The sequence below is a fragment of the Saccopteryx bilineata genome, chromosome 2 (genome assembly GCF_036850765.1).
Source record: "Saccopteryx bilineata isolate mSacBil1 chromosome 2, mSacBil1_pri_phased_curated, whole genome shotgun sequence".
Classification (NCBI taxonomy): domain Eukaryota; kingdom Metazoa; phylum Chordata; class Mammalia; order Chiroptera; family Emballonuridae; genus Saccopteryx; species Saccopteryx bilineata.
This window is the reverse complement of record NC_089491.1, coordinates 153,456,974-153,480,341: the sequence shown is the minus strand read 5'-3', so window position 1 is coordinate 153,480,341 and position 23,368 is coordinate 153,456,974. Positions and strand designations below refer to the sequence as shown.

The window sequence follows — 23,368 nt, the reverse complement described above, 5'->3', positions numbered from 1 at the left end:
CATGGCGACACCCAGGATGGGCAGAGCATTGCCCCCCTGGTGGACAGAGCGTCGCCCCATGGTGGGCGTGCCGGGTGGATCCCGGTCGGGCGCATGCGGGAGTCTGTCTGACTGTCTCTCCCTGTTTCCAGCTTCAGAAAAATGCAAAAAAAAAAAAAAAAAAAAAAGAAAGAAAGAAAAATGTAGTGATTGTTCACAAAATATGTGATTTATATTAACATGTAATGGTTTTTAATATTAAGGTAATGTTTTTATATTAACATGTAATGCTATTACATTAACATGCTATTTTAAAATAAATTAGCGATAAATATATTTTCAGATTCTGTTTTATTATTAATTTGGTTAAATATCAGTAGATATAACTCATATAAGCAAAAACCCTGTATGTTCTCAATAATTTTGAAGAAAGTAGAGTTCTGGACACCGGAGTTTAAGAACCACTGCTGTAGAGTAATCTATAGGGAAAAAAAATATGGTGGTGAAATAAATTTGTTCCCTTTCAGACAGTTACGATGTCTAGTGGTGTAGAGGTGTCATAGAAACGCCAAGAAGTCTTGTAGTTGAGAAAAGTTGTTAATTTGATGTTTCTCAATCTTTGGAGATAAAATCCTATTTTTACCTCAAGGAAAGAAGAATTTGTGAGGAGTAATATTTTACAAATATTGCTTTACTTTCACCTCACTCAGAGATCTAGTACCTTTCATTGATTAAAATGTTATTATATTGCAGAAGTGTATTTCTTTTTAAGGCTGAATAATAATCTGCTGTATGTGTATACAACATTTTCTTTCCCATTCATCTGTCAATGGACATTTCAGTTGTTTCCATATCTTGGCTGTTGTGATGAGTGCTGCAATGAACATGACAGTACTAATATTTCTGTGAGATCCTGCTTTCACCGCTCTGCAGTAAGACACAGAATTGCTGGATGATATGACGGATTTATTTTTCTGGTTTTTGAGGAATCTCCATATTGGTTTCCAGCAGGGCAGCACCAGTTTGTGTTCCCACCAAATTCATTACGTAAGATGAATAAGTTATATGGGTGTGCCATACAATATTGTTCCTATAGTTGACTGTTGTTCTTAGTTAATAATATTGTATTGTAAATTTAAAAATCTACCAAGAGATTAGATTGCACGCTAAGTCTTTTTTTTTATTTTACCAGAGTAAAATAAAAATTGAATGCTAATATAAATATCACAGATCTCAAATATATTATGTAAAAGCTGATAACCCCCACCATGATGCAATTAATTTAACATTATCTAATGAGCACAAGTGCCTGAGTCTCTAGTTTTTGTTTTATTCCAAATGTTTTCAAGATTCTGTAAGAAGTTCATAGTCTTTACCATTAGAATTCTTTTTTCTTGTCATTCGGGAAATCTGCATTGGTATCAGAGAAAAATAGGCTGTTGATGTTATGATTATAATAATAATAATCTGAAAATTCTAACACCTCTAATGTAAAGTTCTGAGGCTATGTTTTAAAATAGTAGTTCTGAATTTTGTTGTTTACTGAAAATGTACCAACATGGTTTGTTGTAAGAGCAGGGGATCTGAGTCATACAAGGTTGGTTTCAAATACTAAATCTGCAATTTATTGTCTTTAAGGGATAAGTTTATAAATGTCAGCATATAAAATGAGAGTATTACACCTACCTTAACTAGGTTGTTGTACAAAGAAAATGAGATTTCTACACAACCCATCGTACAGTCAGTACACAGGAGTTGCATACCCGCTGGAGGCCAAGCTCTCTGCTAGACTCCAGGGGGAAACAGAGGGATGGAACACTGCCTCTTTGCTAAACAAACCTTGGGATCAGCACCTTGGAAGACAAATAGGTCTCAATTACAACAGAGAATAATAATGCTATACTAAAATAAGTGAGGGGACATAAATTGGTTATCCTCCAATACTTAACTGTTATTTATTAATAGAAATCCCCACATTCTAGCTAGGCACCCACCTGGCCATCTGGCTAGAGAAAACACATTCCCTTCCTTCCTTGATTGCAGAGGGGTATGACCATACACCACAACAGTGGCATTGAGAAGAAGTAATATATGCAACTGACTAGTTCTGTTCTTAAAAGGAAACTTGACCATGGCAGTGGTGAGTCACATACACCCAGGAGCATAGGACAACATTTCAAGGTATGGCACTTGGAGAGAAAGAACTCAAATCTCTGGATAATTTTATTTATTTATTTATTTATTTATTTATTTATATTATTATTATTTGTGTGTGTGTGTGTGTATTTTTCTGAAGCTGGAAACGGGGAGAGACAGTCAGACAGACTCCCGCATGCGCCCAACCGGGATCCACCCGGCACGCCCACCAGGGGCGATGCTCTGCCCACCAGGCATCGCTAGGCCGCGACCAGAGCCACTCTAGCGCCTGGGGCAGAGGCCACAGAGCCATCCCCAGCGCCCAGGCCATCTTTGCTCCAATGGAGCCTTGGCTGTGGGAGGGGAAGAGAGAGACAGAGAGGAAGGAGGGGGGGTTGGAGAAGCAAATGGGCGCTTCTCCTATGTGCCCTGGCCGGGAATCGAACCCGGGTCCCCCGCACGCCAGGCCGACGCTCTACCGCTGAGCCAACTGGCCAGGGCTGGATAATTTTATATGGCAGCACCACCACCTACTCTCTCCCTATCCCTGGCCACCATCTACCAGCTCAGACCTTAATATGAGAAAGAAATAAAGCCATCTGTCTTGTGTATATTTGCTAAAGCACCTGAACCAGTATTCTAGCTAGCAGTGAAAGCTCCAGTGTGCTGTCACTCCCAAGCCTAGACTCCTGGGGATGATGGGGAGGGTGAGCATAAGGCAAGCCTTCCTGGAGGAAGCAATCCCTGACCTGGGTTTGAAGGGTCACTGTGAACCTGAAAAACTCCTCCCCATGTGATTCTGACGCTTCTCTCCTATGAGCCTTACCCTGTGAGGATCACTGATGTGATGCCACATAATGAGATTTGACTTTTCCCTAGTTAGTAAGATTCCAGTGGAAGATTGAATTGAGTAGTAATTGAGTCATTCTTTATAAACAAATTTGTATGGAGCACTTATTATGTACATATATATCAAGGATATAAATATCCAATGTAGGTTCTTCTTACTGATAATTGTTTTTACTCTTTTTATACAATGTCATTCCCCTCCCCCAAGATTATAAGCTTCATTAAGATATGGTTATTGTCTGTTTTTGTTTTGAATACTATCATTAATCCTATGTACATCTGGTCACAGAGTTAGCATTCAGTAAATTTTTGAAAGAATCAATGAATACAAGAAAACAGAGATGCTTAGACATTCAGCCTACAACAATGAAAAGGACAGTTTTGCCCTAGAACTCACAGTTATGTAAGAAAATGATAACAAGGCGGTATTTTAAAGAGCAGCTATGAAAGGGTTAATGAACATATCCTGTGAGTTAAACTTTAACAGTCATTACTGCATAAAAATAATTGAATTTTATTAATTTTAATATTACATTATAAAAAGAGTCCTTAGATATCCTTCCTTGTCCACAGGTGGATTTTGAATAGGAGTACATCACTAAAATAAGGACATCACTTCTTTTCTTATTTTTCAAGAGAACAAATCCATTTTATTTATTTTTCAATAAGTTTAAACCCCTGGGGGTTACAGCATGACACAGGTTCTATGTCCAGTGGCCTTAGCAGGAATATTGCTTCAGAATTTGACCTGAGCCATGCCACTGTTGACCTTTCCCCAGATGATTCTGGTTTTGTTTGGTTTGCCACCAGGAGTCACTGTATTGTTATTTGCTTTGTACACATAAACACATTCTTATCAAGATAGAATTAAGTTTCATCTCAAGCATAAACACCTTCAATTTTAAGAAGATCTGTGTGCTTTCTCTGGCTCTGGAGAACCTGCTTATAGCTGGCAACAATGACCTTGGACCCCAACCTTCCAGACATATTTATTATTACAGAAGTCCTGTTCCCAGAAGGCCTGCACAGGCTCTAAGATGGCAGAAAGAATGATATCACTTCTTGAGAGTGTGAAATCACTAGGGCACAGCTTATGGGAAAAAATTTGCTCATTGATGCACTATTGATATGAAAAAAAATTCAACATGGAATGTGCATTGCCTACTAGCATTAGATGCAAAACTAAAACAGTCATCTTGGATTCTACAGGATTAAGCTTCCTTACTAGTGAATAGTATGCATGGGAACTTAAAAAAAATTTTCTTTAATTCTTATCTGTCAGTTTTAACATTTGATTAGTCAAAAAAATTTCCCTGATATAAAATTGACAATAATTTGCCTTTTTTGGCCTTGGCCGGTTGGCTCAGCAGTAGAGTGTCAGCCCAGTATATGGATGTCCCGGGTTTGATTCCCAGTCAGGGCACACAGAAGAAGTGACCATCTGCTTCTCTATCCCTCCCCCTTCTATCTCTCTCTTCCTCTCCCACAGCCATGGCTCAGTTGGAGCAAGTTGGTCCCGGTGGTGAGGATAGCTCTATGGCCTCTCCTCAGGTGCTAAAATAGCTTGGTTGCCAAGCAATAAACATGGCCTCATTGGGGGCTTGCTGAGTGGATCCCGGTCAGGACGCATATGGGAGTCTGTCTCTCTACCTCCCTGCTTCTCACCTATGAGAAATAATAAATATATACATACATACATACATACATATATACATACATAATTTGCCTTTTTACAAATTATCATTTGTAATTGAAAGTTGATATTGTGTAACAATTTCTTAACTGAATAATAAAAGTCAAACAGAAGGCTTTCACATGCTAATCAGAATTTGGCATCAGGAACATGAAGTATATCCCTGACCAGGTAGCACAGTTGGTTAGAGGGTCATCCCTATAAACCAAGGTGGCAGGTTTGTTCCCCTGTCAGGGCACATAAAAGAATTGACCAATCGATGCACAAATAAATGGGACAACAAATCTATGTTTCTCTCTTTCTCTCTCAAATCAATAAATAAAAAATATTTTAAAGAATATAATGTTTGCTATGAGTTTTTTTCTGTGTGTTTTAATGCTATATCTTTATTACATTTACTGAGTAACTGATATGTGCAGATTGACAAATGAATTGGCAGTTTTACAAAATCAAATTTGTTTAAGCAAAGAAAGCTTTCTATGTACATATTTACATATAATCTAAAAATGCAAGTAAATACTGATAGTCACCTGGCTCTCCAATGCACTCAGTCCTCATTGAGTTTCACAAAGCCTTGTGTAAGCTCATGATTTCCTCAATGAAAGTGTGTTCCTGCATTCACTGAGATTGAGGCAAGTTGTTTAAAGAAATTTGCCATTAAGAAATAAAAGTGGAAGTGTGTTTCTAAGGAAGTTTGAATGCAGCAAGAAATACTCGTTATTTTTAAAAGACTTTCCCCCTGAACAATTCCTAATTGGGTCTCTAATTTGCTTCTGTCTAATCACTAATTATTTGTGTTGTTTATTAAATAAAGCATAGAGCCACCTGGTCTATGTAATGCATACAGCCCAAGTTTGCTAGTCTGCAAATTGATGAATAAACTAAGCCAATTCATCCATCTGTGAAATATTTCAAGGTCGACCATTGGTTACAAGATTTTGAGTTAAAAAGACAGTGGAGGACAGTGCTTATAGTTTGATAATGTTTGCTTACAAAGCGTGAAATGGAATTTAACTGTGGCATGTCTGCATTTGTAAATTTATTGTGGTTGTTTAGACTTCTTGCAAAACGAAATGTCAGGCAGTCACTCTGAGATTCCAAATGTGTTAGGCTTCAAAGGGCTTGAATAACTGAGATTATGCTTTCAGTTTTTAAATATTTTTTTCTGCCACATAAAATTAATTAATATAGTCAACCAATAATTAAGTGTGGCATGAGTGTAGAAAAATTAAAGATCAAAACTTAAGAATATTTACAAATTTGAAATGCTACAAGTGCCACTTGAATATTATGGGGATCTGAAAATTGTGCAGAGTACTAAAATGATCTTTTCCCTGAGTATGTAATATGTCATAATAGAAAAATTTTGACTAGAAAGTGTCTTGTAGCTACAAGATATTGTTTTTATGCACTTAGATACCTACAATTGATGGGGAAAATAGTGCTGATTATGACGTCCTCTTAGGTCATTTTGGACTTCACAGGATCTATTTAAGTTCCATACTGATGGTTCTGAACAATATATTACCTAATGGTTTCTATTGCCTGAGAATTCATTCACATTTCCTCCCTCCCGCTATCTTTATCTCTGTCTTGTTCACTTGCAAGTCCTTCCAGGCTAATAGAGAACAAGAAAAATCATTTTTTTTTTCCGAAGCTGGAAACGGGGAGAGACAGTCAGACAGACTCCCGCATGCGCCCGACCGGGATCCACCCGGCACACCCACCAGGGGGCGACGCTCTGCCCACCAGGGGCGATGCTCTGCCCCTCGGGGGCGTTGCTCTGCCGCGACCAGAGCCACTCTAGCGCCTGGGGCAGAGGCCAAGGAGCCATCCCCAGCGCCTGGGCCATCTTTGCTCCAATGGAGCCTTGGCTGCGGGAGGGGGAGAGAGAGAGACAGAGAGGAAGGGGGGGGTGGAGAAGCAAATGGGCGCTTCTCCTATGTGCCCTGGCCTGGAATCGAACCCGGGTCCCCCGCATGCCAGGCCGACGCTCTACCGCTGAGCCAACCGGCTAGGGCCTCTATTTTTAAATGGTACACATTTATTTATTTATGTCTCCTTGCTTGGTTGATTTATTGTACCAAAGCATTACGTTTCCAAAAGCTTAGATTTTTGTTTTTAATCAACTCATTTGGCTATAGGAACATTTTTTCTTGGTATTTAAAGTAGTTTCCTGTAGATGCACTTCAAGGTGTGATAACCGATCTAATAGAAATTTCTCTTCTTTTTCTTCCTCTAAGTGCTTTGTCATATGATTCTCTTACCTCCTTGACCGTTTTCTCTTGGAACCACTTCTATACTCCAGTTCCAGCTGTCGCCTGTAGGCGCACTTGTCTGGTTTGCTGTCGAAGTACTTAAGATTTGTTGAATTGTTCATCCAATTTGGATTAACCTCTGTTTGTGCCTATCTTTTTTACTTTTATTTTTGAACCTTTGGTAGGAGCATTGATTTGATTGTGCATTTATTTGCTCAATTGTACCCTACATACATACTGTACAATCAATATTTATTATGCAATGAGCGTGTAACGGGAGCGAGGGAAGAATTCTAAGCCATCTTTCTACTTGATATTAAATTAGTTACAAGTTCAGTGAAGAGTTTAAAACCATGATCTTAAAAGGGCTTTTGGAATGTCTGTAGTTTTTAAAGATTCATTTATTGACTCTATTAAATGCATGTAACACCTGCGACATTTAACACTAGCTACTTAATTCAGGTCAGCAGTGGCCAGCCTAGAGAACTGGCCCCTTTTCATATCCTTGCTGGGTGATTTTATTGTTTAACACACTTTTCAGGAAGGAAACTTTGAAAGTCCTTGTATAATTGAAATAGTATGTTTCCATAAACCCAGACAGCATATACTTATCTCACACCAAATCTGATTCATTCATTCAAGAAGTGCTATTGTTTGTGTGTATTGCCAGACATTGTTCACAACCCAAAGATAGAACAGTGCACATGGAGTTCACGTCCTAGAAGAGAAGAAACACGTAACATGCAAGGAAGCACATATTCAAAGTGATTTCTGACAGTGAGAAGTGACAGGGTGATGTGATGAGAGGTGTGAGGACTATATATAATGGGAGTAGCTGGGCGTCCTCACCAAATGAGACAGAATGTGAGCTGAGATCTAAATAACACAAAGAGACCCATCCATACAAACATTGGAGGTCAGCACATTTGGCACAGAGTGAATAGAGATGACAAGACTTTGGCTTGGCATTTTGCCAGTAACAGGAAGCAGGTCACTGTGAGGAGTAATATGAGAAGAAGCTGAAGAGGTAGGTAGGGGCCAGCTCAACTTGGGCTTTAAAGGCCCTGATAAGAATTGCAGAGTTTTGGCCCTGGTCGGTTGGCTCAGTGGTAGAGTGTCAGCCTGGCATGTGTAAGTCATAGGTTCAATTCCCAGCCAGGGCACACAGGAGAAGCCCCCATCCACTTCTCCACCCTTCCCCCTCTCCTTTCTCTCTATCTCTCTCTTCTCCTCCTGCAGCCGAGGCTCCATTGGAACATAGTTGGCCAGGACACTGAGGATGGCTCCATGGCCTCTGCCTCAGGTACTAGAATGGCTCCGGTTGCAATGGAGCAATGCCCCAGATGAGCAGAGCATCACCCCCTAGTGGGCATGCCAGGTGGATCACGGTTGGGCGCATGTGGGAGTCTGTCTCTCTGTCATCCCGCTTTTCACTTCAGAAAAATACAAAAAAAAAAAAGAATTGCAGAGTTTTATTTTATGTGTATTAGGAGAACATAGAACTCATTGTAAAGTTTTAAGCAGGGGAGTGGCATTATCTGGTGTATCTTTACTATGATCATTTCTGTTGTGTGGAAAATAGAGTAGAAAAAAGGTGCCCAGTTAGGAAGAGTGCTGGCTGGGTTTGAGGGTGGGAGTAGGGCATAGAAAAATTGGTAGATTTGGGATTTACTTTGAAGTTACAGCTGATAAATTAGATGTGGTTCACGTAAAGGAGAGGAATCAAGAATGACTCTGGTGGAAGGATAACACTGTTTAATATGATGGTAACTGTGATGGGAGATCCAGGTTTGAGGGCTATGCCTCGAGTTTCTGGCCTTGTTTTCTTGGAGATGCCTGTATTGCATATGAGTAGGAAGTAGGACATCATTATAGGAATCTGGAGCTCAGTGGAGGTACAGTCTGTGGGTGAGAATATAAACAGAAGAGCATCTCCTTCCATTTAATGTCATAGTATCCATTATAAATTGAACTAACATGCTTTTCTATGTTTATGTAGCTTTACATCATCCTCCAGCAATATGATACTTAAAAGGCATAAACTATTTAGAACACAGTACACCCATTTAGTAAATCAGTGCAGGGAAAAATAATTTAAGCAATTACTGGATATTAGGTATATTTGCAAAACAAATTTGGTTATTTTAAAAGGCTTAACAATAAACTCTACACTTCATGTCATTCTTCTTGAAAAAAATAATCCAATAGTTTACATTCTCTCTCTCTCTCTCTCTCTCTCTCTCTCTCTTTTGCTATATTGAATCTTTGTGGGAAAACAGAATAATAGAGGTTAAAGTTGACAAACTGAAGACAACTCGCCAAATTTCAGCCTGTCTTGATAACATGTTACATTTTGTTCCAACCCTTAGACTAAATTTCCTGGAACTAAACAGTGAGGATCAATGAAATTTAAATTGGTAAACCAGAATTTCTTTTTTGGAATGGTCTTTGGGCTACGTGGACTATGGGATTATTCTCCTATAATCCAGAATGCTGGATACATCCAATTCTCAGCACATTTACCAGGGTTTAAAAATAAATAACATAGATGCCTGACTAGTGGTGGCGCAGTGGATAGAGGTCAACCTGGGACGCTGAGATCCCAGGTTTGAAACCCCGAGGTCGCCAGGTTGAGCGCAGGTCACAGGCTTGAATGTGGGATCATTGACATATCCCATGGTCACTGGCTTGAGCCCAAAGGTTACTGGCTTAAAGCCTAACGTCGCCAGGTTGAGCCCAAGGTTGTTGGCTTGAGCAAGAGTTACTGGCTTGGATGGAAATCCCCAACCCACGTCAAGGCACATATGAAAAGCAATCAATGAACAACTAAAGTGATGCAACTATGAGTTGATGCTTCTCATCTCTCTCCCTTCTTGTCTCTGTCTCTCTAAATAAATAAATAACGTTAAAAAGGCACAGTTGGGTTTTTTAATGTCCAAAGAAAGTAAGGTATGTGTGTATGTGTTTAAGAATTATGGCCAAGCCTAATTTAGATTTTTTTATTAAGCATCCATTACCGATCCTCAAACTGAAGATAATATTCCATATCCTGCTCTTAATTTCTGAAGGGCCCAGTGAGGATTCTCATACGTGCATTCTGTGTTAATATGTGCATTCTTGGAACAATGATCAGTATCAGTCATGTACAGGGACTGTTTCCTAGACATTTCCTAGGCAGTCACTGTTCTATATCTGAGGCTCCCCCAATGTGTTCTTGGGCCTACTCAACACCTAGGGGTGGGTACTCAACTGGTTGTCATTAGAACTGAAGGAAACCTCAGAAATAATGTAACACTTCATTCTTTTATCTATTCATTTTATCTTTTACACATGTCTTGAATATCTACTCTGTGCCCAGTACTGTGCCAGACACCAAGAATTTACAAAGCAATAAGATATGGTTCTTGGTCTGCATATCTCTCAGTCTAGCTGTAAAGACAAATTAAAAAAATAGAAACTTATAATACAACTTGAACTGTCCTAGACAAATATGCAATGGCATTTTAGTCATCTCATACTAATACAGCTGTATTTGGACCCATCCCCCAAATCCAGTGGTTTACAGCCACATTTTTATTTTCCTGCTAACTGGCCTGCTGGGAGTTTGCAACTGGGCCAACTGAAGCTGGGTTCAACGTGGGAGGACTGCTCCAGGCTGGAGGACATGTGGCCTTGGCTGCAGGCTGTCTGGTGTAGGTCTGCCTCAGGTATCTCATTCAGGTTCATCTCCATTTAAAGGAGTAGTGCCTTACTTGGCTTACTTGGTGTATTCTCTTAGATCAGTGGTTCTCAAGCTTTTTGAAGTCGAGGTGCATTTAAAACCCTACAAATAATTGTAGGCAGACTATATACAAATTTCTGAGAAATGCTATAATAATTAAGTCAAATATTTAAAAATATATATAAAGTCCAAGCATGCTTTTATGGTAATTAAACAAAATAAATATGACAAAATTAAATTTATTCTGACATTAAGAAACATTTTTAGCCTGACCAGGTGGTGGTGCAGTGGATAGAGCATTGGACTGGGATACAGAGGAACCAGGTTCGGGACCCCGAGTTCGCCAGTTTGAGTGTGGGCTCATCTGGTTTGAGCAAAGCTCACCAGCTTGGACCCAAGCTCACTGTCTTGAGCAAGGGGTTACTCAGTCTGCTGAAGGCCTCTGGTCAAGGCACATATGAGAAAGCAATCAATGAACAACTAAGGTGTCACAACAAAAAAACTGATGATTGATGCTTCTCATCTCTTCTCTCTCCGTTCCTGTCTATCTGTCCCTATCTATCCTTCTCTCTGACTTTGTCTCTGTTAAAAAAAATTTTTTTCTTTATTTTACATTTTTTGAGTTATGCTTTTTAGAATTTGTAATAAAGAGGGGTTAAAAAATTAAAAAACAACAAAAAATTATCTTTTTATATATATATAGATAGATACATTCTTAGTAAGATTTAGTAAATTCGGCAGGTCCCGGTGCAAATGTGTTCATTCTTGTGTTTATGAGAAACATGAGCCTGATGTATCTTAGCGATTTCTTCAATGTTTGGGCATATATTTGAAAGGCAAACTCTCATTTCCTCATCAATACATTGAAGAATTCCTCTCTTTTTACTCTTAATTGTGTTGAGTGCAGAAAACCCTCACCATACATATCATCTTAACTTTACACCAAAGGATAGAAGAAACTTGCCTCCAGTCTTTCTGGGGAACATGGGGGGTAGTGTAAACAATCCAGCACCACAGCTTAACAGCCTTTTGCAACCTAATCAGGCAAGTGAGGTGGGGGGTTGGGCAGACTGTCAGCTCACAGCCAATTCCCCACACCTCTGTCCCCCCAAAATCTAAACTCCAAAAATGCTGTTGGTGTTTGGTTCCCAACAGGCACGTATTTCTCTGGAATACCATAGGATACACCTGGAAATCTTCTAGGGCACACCAGTGTGCCCTGCCGCACACTTTGAGAACCACTGTCTTAGGCCCTCATGGGAGTGCAAGACAGCAAGCCTAAACTTGTGTCTTCCATGCCTCCTCTCACGTCCTTTTCTTCTCCATGACCTATTAGCTTGTGTATCAGGGCACAGCTAATATTTCCACTATATGAAAGCTCTCCCACTGTCAGTGAGCAATCTGAGGCAAATCTTGTCTCTTTAGGCATCACTCAATCAATTATTTATTCATCCATTTATTCACTCTTCATTCCATCTTTCCGCTTACCGGACATTGAGCATATAGTAACATGCTCTTTCAACTAAGGATGCGAAGGTTAAAAGGAACCACACTATATTTAGGCAGTGGTCTCAAACTTTTTTGCACTGAAGGAATTTGAAAAACAAATACATTTTTCTCACAGATTTTTAGCTTCACATCTAACGTTTTTCATCACCAATGGTGGAAATGCAGACTGGTAAGCCACTATGGAAAATAGTATGGAGGTTCCTCAAAAACTTAAAAATTCAACTGCCTTATGACTCAGCGATTCCTCTTCTGGGAATATATCTGAAGAAACCCCAAACACTACTTGAAAGGACATATCACCTTTATATTTATTGCAGCATTATATATAATAGCCAATATATGAAAGCAACCCAAGCGACCATCAGTAGACGCATGAATTAAAAAAATATGGCCCTGGCCAGTGGTGCACTCTTTCTTGCTCCCCCTTCCTCTCAAAAAAAAAAAAAGTTGTGGTGTATATATATGCAGTAGAATATTGCTGTATGACTATAAAAAAAAAAAAAAGAATGAAATCTTACTATTGCAACAGTAGGGACAGACCCAGAAGGTATTATGCTTTAATTATATCATTGTCCATCTCTCAAATTAGTAATAACTACTATTATACACTAACCTGCTAGACATTTGAATCAATGGGGCATTGTGAGGGGGGAGAGTTATTATTTTAAAAAAGAAGCAGAAGCAAAGTACTATTGCAGTGCAGAGGAGAAGTCCACTCTTCTGCTCTAGAGTAGAGTCGGGGGGCCTTAAGAAGACACAGCTCTGGGACTGGGCCTGTGCAGTTCTGGTGTGGCTCTGGTGGGAACTTAAGGTTTGGATATTGTTAGGGAGAGGGAAATAGGGAGGCTGGGAATGTCCTTTGAATTCTTTCCTAACACCAATATTTTGTGAATCTAAATTTCTTAAATTTTATGTCATTACTTTTTTTTCTTTTATTAACTAAGCTATCTTGACATTGTTATTATATGAGTGCAACAAAAAGTTTTATTGAGCACCTGCTATCTGCTAGGAACAATGGATGCCGATCTCTTTGTGGATGTGTCTTCTTACCTACAGATATGTGTAGCTCAGGAGAATTTTTTTTAAAATTACTTTTATATTAAAATCATTTTATGTCAGGCTCTGATGAGCCCTATTTGGATTATGAACATGAGTAAAACTATTTTACTATATATTTTTAAACATTAAAGACAAGTGTTCTTTCTACTTAGATAAGCATAAGAACTGGAGTGTTTTGTTGATTGTGGGGCTCTAGTGACTCCTTACTGAGAATGACTTAATTTTAGTATACCAACAGATAAGATTTTCCTTCTAAGTAAATCTATGTGTAGTTACTGGCAGAATAATAATTCAAATGCTTTGGTCTTGGTGTTAAATATTTACTTTTAATTTGAAGCATTTGTTATAGAACTTAATTTCTCTTAAATTTTGTACAAATTCATGAAGAGCAAGAACACAAAATATCAGAATTATACCATCCAGATTTCTTAGAATATTATCTAACTTTCTATATTGACTGTTGAGATAGCTGTGTGATAAAATTATTCCTTACACTTCCAAGTATCTTAAGCAAGGCCGATCCAAAGGGGTGGGGAATTATTACTATGCATAGGAAGAATTACAGAGGTAGGGCAACATTTGCTTGGTTAATTTTATTCTGTGATTGTCGGCCAGAGCAACCCAACATGCCCCTGTTGGAAATTTACATGGGCATTTTGGTTGTCACAGTGCTGGGCAAGGCAGAAGTGAAAGACAGGAGCTACTAGCATTTCATGGATGGGGCCTGGGTGCCGGAAGTACTGAAATGAGGAAGACACTCTTCCAAACTGAAAACTTGTCCTGCATCTGTACACTTTCAAGTATCTATGTAAATAAATATTCCTCTAAGTGACAACTTATTTATAATTATTTGAAACCAGCAGCTAATACTGTTAAATACAGAGACACCAGGTACTTTTCTTAAATGGATTTTATTATTTAGAACAGCTTTAAGTTCACAGCAAAATTGAGCAAAAGGTACAGAGCATATGCTCCTCTTCACATGCGAACCTTTCTTCATGTGAGCGATACATTTATTGCAAACCGTCAACGTAAATTGACACATCACTGTCACTCAGAGTCCATAGTTTACTTAGAGTTCATACTTGGTGTTGCATATTATGAGTTTGGTCAAGTGTATAATGACATGTATCCACTATTATACAAAGTATATTCAATGCCTTAAAAACCCTCTGTGCTCTGCTCTGCCTGTTCATTCTTCCCTTTCCCCAACTCCTGGCAACAACTGATATTTTTACTATCTCCATAGTTTTGCCTTTTCCAGAATGTTATATAGTTGGAATCATACAGCATGTAGCGTTTTTATTTTAGCTTCTTTCACTTAGTCATATGCATTTAGATTACTCCATGTCTGTTCACAGCTTGATAGCTCATTTCCCTTTAGTGTTGAATAATATCCCATTATCTAAGATATATATCACAATTTATCCATTCACCTACTGAAGGGCATCTTGGTTGTTTCCAAGTTTTGGCAATTATGAGTACAGATGCCATAAACATCCAAGGCAGATTTTTGTATGGACATACGTTTTCAAATCCTTTGGGTAAATACCAAGGAGTGCAATTGACGAATTGATAGTATTGATATGTTTAGCTATATAAAAAACCAACTATCATCCAAAGTTGCTTTACTGTTTTACATTCCCACCAGCAATGAAGGAAAATTCCTGTTGCTCCCCTTCCTCCTCAGCACTTACGTTTGTGAGTGTTCTAGATTTTGGCCACTCTAATAAGTGTGTAGTGGTGTCTCCTTATTGCCTTAATTTGCATTTCTCTGATGCCTGTGATGTGCAACACCTTTTCATATGCTTATTTGCCATCTGTCTATCTTTGGGGAGGTGTCTCTTTAAGTCTTCTGCCCATTTTTAATCAGGTAATTTTTCTTACTAAGTTTTAAGAGTTCTTTTTGTATTTCTATATTTTGCTCTTTGTATGTTTTGGACAACAGTTATTAACCAGATATTTCTTTTGCAAATATTTTATCCCAGTTTGTGACTTCTCTTTTTATTTTTGACATGAGACAGTCTTCACAGTTTTAATATAAATGATTATACTAATTTTTACTGTGTTGTCTACCTGTAAATCTGTCACTTTATTTTCTCCATATTGTATGGAGTGGCTTCTGATCATCTCTTAAATTTGAAATTGCTTCTTTGAAGTAGGTGCAAGGTTCTAACTACATCTTCTGGTGGTTGTGTCCTAAGATTTACTAATTTAAATACATCTTATTAACCATATTCTTACATATATTATTTAGAAAATATTTTATGTTTAAATTTTGTGGGCATGGGTCACATGATCTATGAATTTCATTTAGACTAGTAAAGTGGGATAGAACAATCATTTGCTACAGTAAAGTGGCGTTGAGTCTGACAAAACTAAGAATACCGTCATTGCCAGGAACCAGAGTTCCCTCCCTACTCTGTCATCCTCAGTATGTCAGATGTGTCCCCTAAAGTCACAGGGAGTCTGCTGCTGCTCGTGGGATCTGATGCAACCACATGGTATCTAAAAAGGATCAAATTGATTTAATGTCTCAAAGATTCTTCTAATAAACTGTATGTTTTATACTTCAACTCAAAAAAAAATACTGTACCATTACTCAATCCTAATACAGTGGTACCTAGAGATACAGGCAGACCAACATAAGAATTTTTTAAGATATGAGCTGCGACTCGGTCTGTGGTCTGTGTTTTTTGTTCAAGATCCGAGCAAAATTCCGAGATCCGAGTCCTGGTTCGGGAAGCTGTGCTAGTTGGCGCGTTGGAGCAGGGTCTAGCACCGCAGTTTGATGTATGAGTTGACTGACTTTCGAGCTTAGTTACAGAACGAATTAAATTTGTACCTCAAGGTACCACTGTATATACAGAAGAGTACTACTCACTGAGTGATCTAGGTAAGGTGGTAAATGGAAGCTTTAATCTCAATGGTTGGTCTATTCCTCTCTTCCTGAAAGGGGATGGGGAATGTAATTCAGACAAGTGTGGAAACCATGTCAGTGCTGTTTAGACAATTGCCTACTTCCCAGAAAGGAAAATTAGCTTTCTAAAAAATATATATTTGCAGTTCTTTATTGAAGCACATTTTGTTGAATAATTCAACTGCTTTATTTTCTCACGTGAACAATTTTTTTTTTTGAAGAAATTTAATTTTATAGTTTGGTGAACATTTAGCTCAACTAAACCCAATTTGTCATAATAATATGTGTATTTTTTTAAATGAAAATCTATGGTCCTAAAATTTCTCTTGAAGAAATTAGTGTTTTGAAACTGGCTAGTCAGGCTGGCACCTCAAGCAAGGATTACAGGTATAAATGTCCAGGTGGTGGCTGAATGAGAGAGGGCCCAGGGGAGGGGACTGTGGCTAAGTGTAAAGTGTATATTTATTTATGGGTGGCAGCCATCACTCAGATTTAATTAATAGTTGCCACATTGGAGTTGGGCCCAGAGTCTCCAGATCTTTTGACTTTTCAAGAAAAATAAGATCAAATGTCTGATTTATTTGTGGAATTCCTCACTTCTAGATATTGGCCCAGTTTAAAACAAACAAAACAACACTTAATGTGAGCTAAACAAAGCACATTTATGAGAGATTCCTGTTCTGTGTATAGTACTGCCACTTACAACCTCTACTATCCCATTTGTTTAGACTGCAGGGTGCAGAAACCAGTGTTTGTGCTATGGAGAGAAAGCCTAGTTCTCTGAAAAACAGTACTAAACCTAACTGAATGGAACTTGAACCTCACTCTACTCATTTGTCAATTATTGTGGGGATATTAGCTAACTGCTGCATAAACTCAAGTCTTTTTTTAGATTTTAAATTGGTCTTCTATTGTTAATCACAGAGAATTTAAGATAGAAGATAGGAAAAATTCGGAGGTATGGACCCATGAAGTTTAATAAAAAGATCCAGTCCACCCAGACCACCCTTTAGGTAGAATAGCAAGTATCTTGCCTTCTATCTTTTGGATTGTGACATTTATTACATGCCCCCCCTCCCTCGCATGGTGCGTTACCTCATTCTTGTATTCTTTGTGACCCAGGTAAACCCCCTCTAACCAGCGAGTCCCTTATTCCTACTTCCCAAGCATCTGTGATTGTTTTAACAGAGCTATTACCTCCTCTATGATACCCCTACGATATGTCTGAACTCTAAACTCTTCTATAGAATCATTTAACCCAGGGGTCCCCAAACTTTTTACACAGGGGGCCAGTTCACTGTCCCTCAGACCGTTGGAGGGCCGGACTATAAAAAAAAACTATAAACAAATCCCTGTGCACACTGCACATATCTTATTTTAAAGTAAAAACAAAAAAAACAAAACAGGAACAATATTTAAAATAAAGAACAAGTAAATTTAAATAACAAACTGACCAGTATTTCAATGGGAACTATGCTCCTCTCACTGACCACCAATGAAAGAGGTGCTCCTTCTGGAAGTGCGGCGGGGGCCGGATAAATGGCCTTAGGGGGCCGCATGCGGCCCGTGGGCCGTAGTTTGGGGACCCCTGATTTAACCCCTTCTGTATAAATATTTTTTCATTATAATCAGATATTGGAATGTTAATCACCAAAATAAAATCCTTCAAAACTAGGAAAATAATAGAGAAGTGCTTTATGTAGAAAGTTTACTTTGCATTGGTTTTTGTTAAAAAATGATTGCTTACTACTGCTTGAGAAACTCTTGGGCTCTTTGAATACTACAACTAACCATCAGCAAACTGTGGTGGAATGCTTTGAGTTGGCCTATACAAAAAACGATCTTCTCTTGATGAAGTATCATCTGTTCTATAGTGTCAGTCCTTCTGGATTAAACTAGGAGCTTCAAACTACAAAACGAGTAATGTGGATTCCACTAATTTAGGAGTTAAGATAATTTAGAGGTAGTTGGGTAAATTTTGTTGCCTGTATAATCTCTGAGCACAGGTGTACTTGACAAAGTAATCACATAAATCAGGATATAGGTTTAGCCCAGTTAAAATTGAAAGTCAAAAATTATTTTCAAACTTCATTTTAATAGCAGACTTGCATAGAAAACAGTGAATCAGTGAATGCAAATAATTCTTAGACAAGACAGTCTGAATTTGCATGAAAAAATACCTGTAGTAGGTAGTACTTGGCATTGTTACCTTTGGAATCTTAGACAAACCACTAAAACATCTTTTAACCTTCTTACTTCATCTAGACAGGCATCACCTCATGATAAAGGTTGTTAAGAGAATTACATTAAAAGGTTATGTATTGCCTGACCAGGTGGTGGCGCAGTGGATAGAGCGTCGGACTGGGATGCGGAAGGACCCAGGTTCGAGACCCCGAGGTCGCCAGCTTGAGCGCAGGCTCTTCTGGCTTGAGCAAAGAGCTCACCAGCTTGGACCCAAGGTCGCTGGCTCCAGCAGGGGGTTACTCGGTCTGCTGAAGGCCCGCGGTCAAGGCACATGTGAGAAGGCAATCAATGAACAACTAAGAAGTCGCAACACGCAACGAGAAACTGATGATTGATGCTTCTCATCTCTCTCCGTTCCTGTCTGTCTGTCCCTGTCTATCTCTGCCTCTGTAAAAAAAAAAAAAAAAAAAGGTTATGTATTATTATAAGTCCAGATCTTCAAATTTCACTGTTTTTAACTGTTCCAATTTATTTTGGTTGAGGGAGTCAGACTAATAAAAGATTTGGAACCTAAGGACAAGTGAATTTTTGTTTAAAGATGTTCATAAAACATTTTATAGTATCTTTTTGTCAGCATCATCAAGTTTGTGTTTTCTCTTCACAAACTCACTTGTCAGGCATAAAAAAATAAAGGAAATCTGTAAGGAATAATGGGAATTCATTGAATCTAATTTTACACATTCCAGAGCTGAAATGGTCTTGGATAATGTATATTTACCTCTCCAGTAAATGTCTCCATTGCCATCATTAGAAATTGATATCTGAAAATGGAGAACTATTTAAACCTAGAATAAAGACAGATTGCCTATGAATCTAACAACAGATATGCTGAGTGCAATCAATCTCTTCCTTCTGGAATGGTCCTACAAACTGGCTATTTCATAGTTACTGAATGACTCATACAGTAAGAAGCTTTTCTTTTCTTTTTAGATTTTATTTACTCATTTTTAGATAGAAAGGAGAGAGAGAGAGAGAGAGAGAGAGAGAGAGAGAAGGGGGAGGAGCAGGAACCATCAACTCCCATATGTGTCTTGACCAGGCAAGCCCAGGATTTTGAACCATCAACTTCTATATTTCTGGGAACATGGAGTTGTGGAATATTATTATATATTAGTTTAATAGGTAACCGCCGATGTATTTGATTAATTGTATTGTAAACAAACTTAGTATATCCTGATGTTAAAAATTCATATTCATTTAAACACCTGAAGAAAGAAGCTAGAGAGAAAAAGATTATCCAAGATTAATGCTAACCTGTCTAGATTTTGGAGTACCTCTTTCATCTACTCTGAAGTGGTTCTGATTGTAGTACTTAAAAAAGAGAAAAAGGTTGTGATTTTAGAGACAAAGGATGAACAAGGTGTAAACATTTTTCAAAACTTTTCTCCCTCTCTTCACTTTCACCAAGAACTACATTTTATTTGCTCTTTAGCCTATTTGCTTTCACATTTTTAAAAAAAGTGTGACAACTCAGCAAAATTTGTATTCCAGTTTATTGTGAGCAGAATTGGGTTATTGTTATTTCTTCTTCCCCCAAACCATGCAATTTCTTTTATTTGCTGATTATGATATGCTGTTACTAGGCCTATGAGAAACCTCTCTGTGAAGTGCATTTTAATATTTAGATCAAATAGCGATTGGAATACATTAATGCCCAGTGGGTAAATGTGTCATTTGAAAGCAGCTGCTGAGCCTTCTCCCTGCTGCTCCAATTAACACATAAGAGCACACTTTTGTCAGCAAGAGGCAGTGCATATGGATGAAACCACTTTACTGCTCATTAGGATGATATGCAAGAAAGCACAAAGGGTTAATTAGTCTGTTTATTGAAAAACAATAGCTTTCCAAGAAGTTTCCCAAGCCCTGTGCTTTGCATTAAGAGGTGTTAGATAAGAGAGTGGGATTAGCAGGTAAGAAAAAGTTGGTCTGTCTCTAGCTTTGGTTCAGTCCATTGAGTAGCGTGTGTCCCCGCCCCTCTCATCTCCTACACCCCCGCCCCTGCTGATGGAGATGTTGGATAGTGAAATTCTAGTGCTGGGACTCCCCTTGGCAGAATCTCTTCTTGAACTTTGTTCTCTTTTGTTTTGAAGCTGTTTGGAGTACAAAGCTTCGCTGTTTCTTTTTTCTCTTAGTCTTCATCATTTTACTTTCTCCCTCTTTTCCTTTTTTTTTTCTTTCTTTTTAAATTGCACATTTGACAGTTTACTGAGCAAAGTAAGAAATCTCATCAAGGCGAACCCATATCGCTGTTCTTTTTTTCCTCCCATGGCTAAAACCTCAGCGTTGATGGTGGCACAGAGGCAGATGGAGGGGTAGCGCGCCCGGGTTCTGTGCTGGGCGTTCATGCTCCGCCGGCTCCCCGAGCAGCTGGGCTGTTGCTCAGCGCCGCGCTGGCTGAGTCAGGCAGTGCGGTGAGGGAGAGATGGATCGCTTCCTAGGTTTCCTCAAGCAAATAAGAAGATCTAGGAGAAGAAAGGGGAAAAAGTACCGGCCAGAAGAGGATTACCATGAGGGCTATGAGGATGTCTATTATTACACTTCAGAGCATTTTCGAAGTAAGCGCTTTCCTTCACCCTCCTGTTCCTTCTTGCCTGTCGAGGGTAACAATAAACCTTGTGTGGTGCTTTAATCTTAAATGCAAAAGGTTTCCCAGATACTGAGCAGTGTGTAAGTACCGAAGTGCTACATAATGCTTGATTTATTGCAAAAATAACCATCAAATAGCATCCAGACAATATAACTAGCTCAGGTCTATACACATGATTAATATTTTAGGTGCAATTAATTGATTATGCTATTATTTTAATGAACCCTTCAAACCATTATCTTGCAAGCCAAGGTAGTAGATGCTTAAATTATGTTCTGTTAGAATTGCTTTTAAATAACTGTGTTTTCTTTAGAATAGGGAAGGCTAGTTTATTTGGAAGAAATAATTGTTCATGTTCAAGTTGATGGTGATGATTAATGCTCCTGATACAGACTTCTAGACAATTATCTGTGATGAATCTGAGGTGTTACTTGTATAAGGAAGTTCAAATGCTTTTCTCTGATGCATGTTCATAATTTTGTTATTAAATGAAAGGAACTATTATTTGCTGTCAACTAGAAGCAGTGAGGCCTGTAGGATAAAATTATATATCCACATTAAAACATTTGTAAATTAGCTTATACATAACAGAGAACTAGAGTTTTTCTTGTACTTAGCAGTCCTTTAAGTTCCCAATGAGGTTTAGACTAGTCCCAATAGGCTTTAAACGCCCAGAACCGCCCAAGGGTACAGAGAGAAGGCTGCTGCACACAGAGATCACTGAGTTTGTGTTGTGCCCTAAATGGATAGAACTGATAGTTACATATGATCTACATTTACAAAATTTAAAAATTATTTTTATTTTCTTGAATAAGAATATTTATAAACTTTATTTTGATTTTAATTCTCACTGGCCTTTTGATGTCTTATTGAAATACATCCCATCTACAACCTCTGAGAGTTGACCAATAAATAATTTAGAATCCATTACTGCAGTATTGAAATTCATGAGAATTTGGTCTAAATGCCAGAAATTCTGTTGAGATTGTTGAAAGTTGAGAGGTGAAAATTCATGTGGTGGCAACAACACAATAATACAAAATTATAATTCTTGACATTTGTTCTATGGCTATGTGGCTTTTACAGAGTAATCCGTGAGTTTTAGGGATGTTTCTCTTCTATAATGCTTTTACATGAATAATATGCTCTAATGTGACCGTCTGTGTTTCCTAAATTTAGTTTCCATAATATATTCAAGAATTTAACAAAGATTTATGTTATATCAAAAATACTGTCATCTTGCATGCATAATTCTGAAAACTTGGAATTTCAAGAAAAGGTTAGGAACTTTTCATTATGTTCATTTTACAAATTTCTTGCAACCAATATATATAATGAATCAAATTTATACTGTCTTGGGTTTGTGATGTATTTGTTCAAATAGATTTTAAAAGTTTCTCTCAAATACCTGCATTCTACTAGTTTTGGTGAGAATTTAAGAACAACAAAGATACTTTATAAGTTTACAAAATATGCCTACAGGAGAAATATTTGTGGCAGTGTCTAAGAAATACCCTCAAACTAGAGTTAGGAGAATGCTACAGCTAAGGCAGTAGTCTTTACCTGTCAGAAGAAAAACTTAAAGGAAATTATGTCTTAACTTATCTGACTTGTCAAGGTCATGATAAGCATAAGATTCTAAACATCAAAAGTTATTTGCTTTAGATGCAAACCTGACATGTTTGCCCCTGTGATTTCTCAGAAAGCACTCATTATGTAACATGTCACATCTGTAGAGTTTGATGTGTGTTGAGTCACCACCTTCAAACTGCTGTATGATAAACAGAGTGTATCACAATGGACACAGGTGCTTGGCATGTAACATTTTATTGAATGTTAACTAGCCAGCATTTCAGAGATGGCATGTCATATAACATAATGACCCCTCAGTGTATCTTTTGGTTTCAATTTTAGGGCCTCTCTGAACTGAGTAGGGGAGACATCCACTTACATTTTACAGCTGTAAAAAAGTATTAAAGGGTAAGACTGATCTGGAAAACCAGTTCTCTCAAATGGGTAATATGGTTTAATTCAATTACATCTACAGCGTATCCACCTTAATTAGTCTTCGGCATAATTTGAAAGTTTACATCCTGGGCATGTCTAGATGGCTTAGAAAAACTGTTTACATGAAGGCTAAAATGTGGTGGAATTTACTGAGGACATTCACGTCTTAGTTAATGGTGTCACTGACAAATGAGAAGTGTTGTTGCTCTTATTTTCTTCCTGTATTGTTTGTTTCTTGAAAGAAACTTCTCTGTCTTGTCAGTTTATCTGGTAGTTCCAATTACTACAAGAAGCTTATGCATACAATAATGAAAGATCAAACTCTCCAATAAGTATGTTATTTCTGTAGTGCATTCTCAAGTGCTTGCCAATATTTATCCCTAAATAATGTCTCTTCAATGGTGGG

The 23,368-nt window shown here is 38.1% G+C and overlaps 1 protein-coding gene and 1 pseudogene across 10 annotated transcripts in view; one reads left to right on the top strand and one right to left on the bottom strand.

Moving 5' to 3' along the window:
* Positions 1–23,368, top strand: part of GRIP1 (glutamate receptor interacting protein 1) — a 749,322-nt gene that overhangs the window by 310,225 nt on the left and 415,729 nt on the right. For 9 of the 10 annotated variants that reach the window (XM_066258211.1, XM_066258212.1, XM_066258217.1 and 6 more), the window contains exon 1: positions 20,410–20,923. The exons of the other annotated variant lie outside the window; for it this stretch is intronic. In XM_066258211.1, the coding sequence (XP_066114308.1) occupies positions 20,791–20,923 (133 nt within the window). In that variant the 5' untranslated portion in view covers positions 20,410–20,790. Of the gene's footprint in view, positions 1–20,409; positions 20,924–23,368 lie in introns of those variants that run through there. 10 annotated transcript variants of the gene reach the window in all.
* LOC136323002 (large ribosomal subunit protein eL33 pseudogene) lies at positions 3,650–3,951 on the bottom strand (annotated as a pseudogene).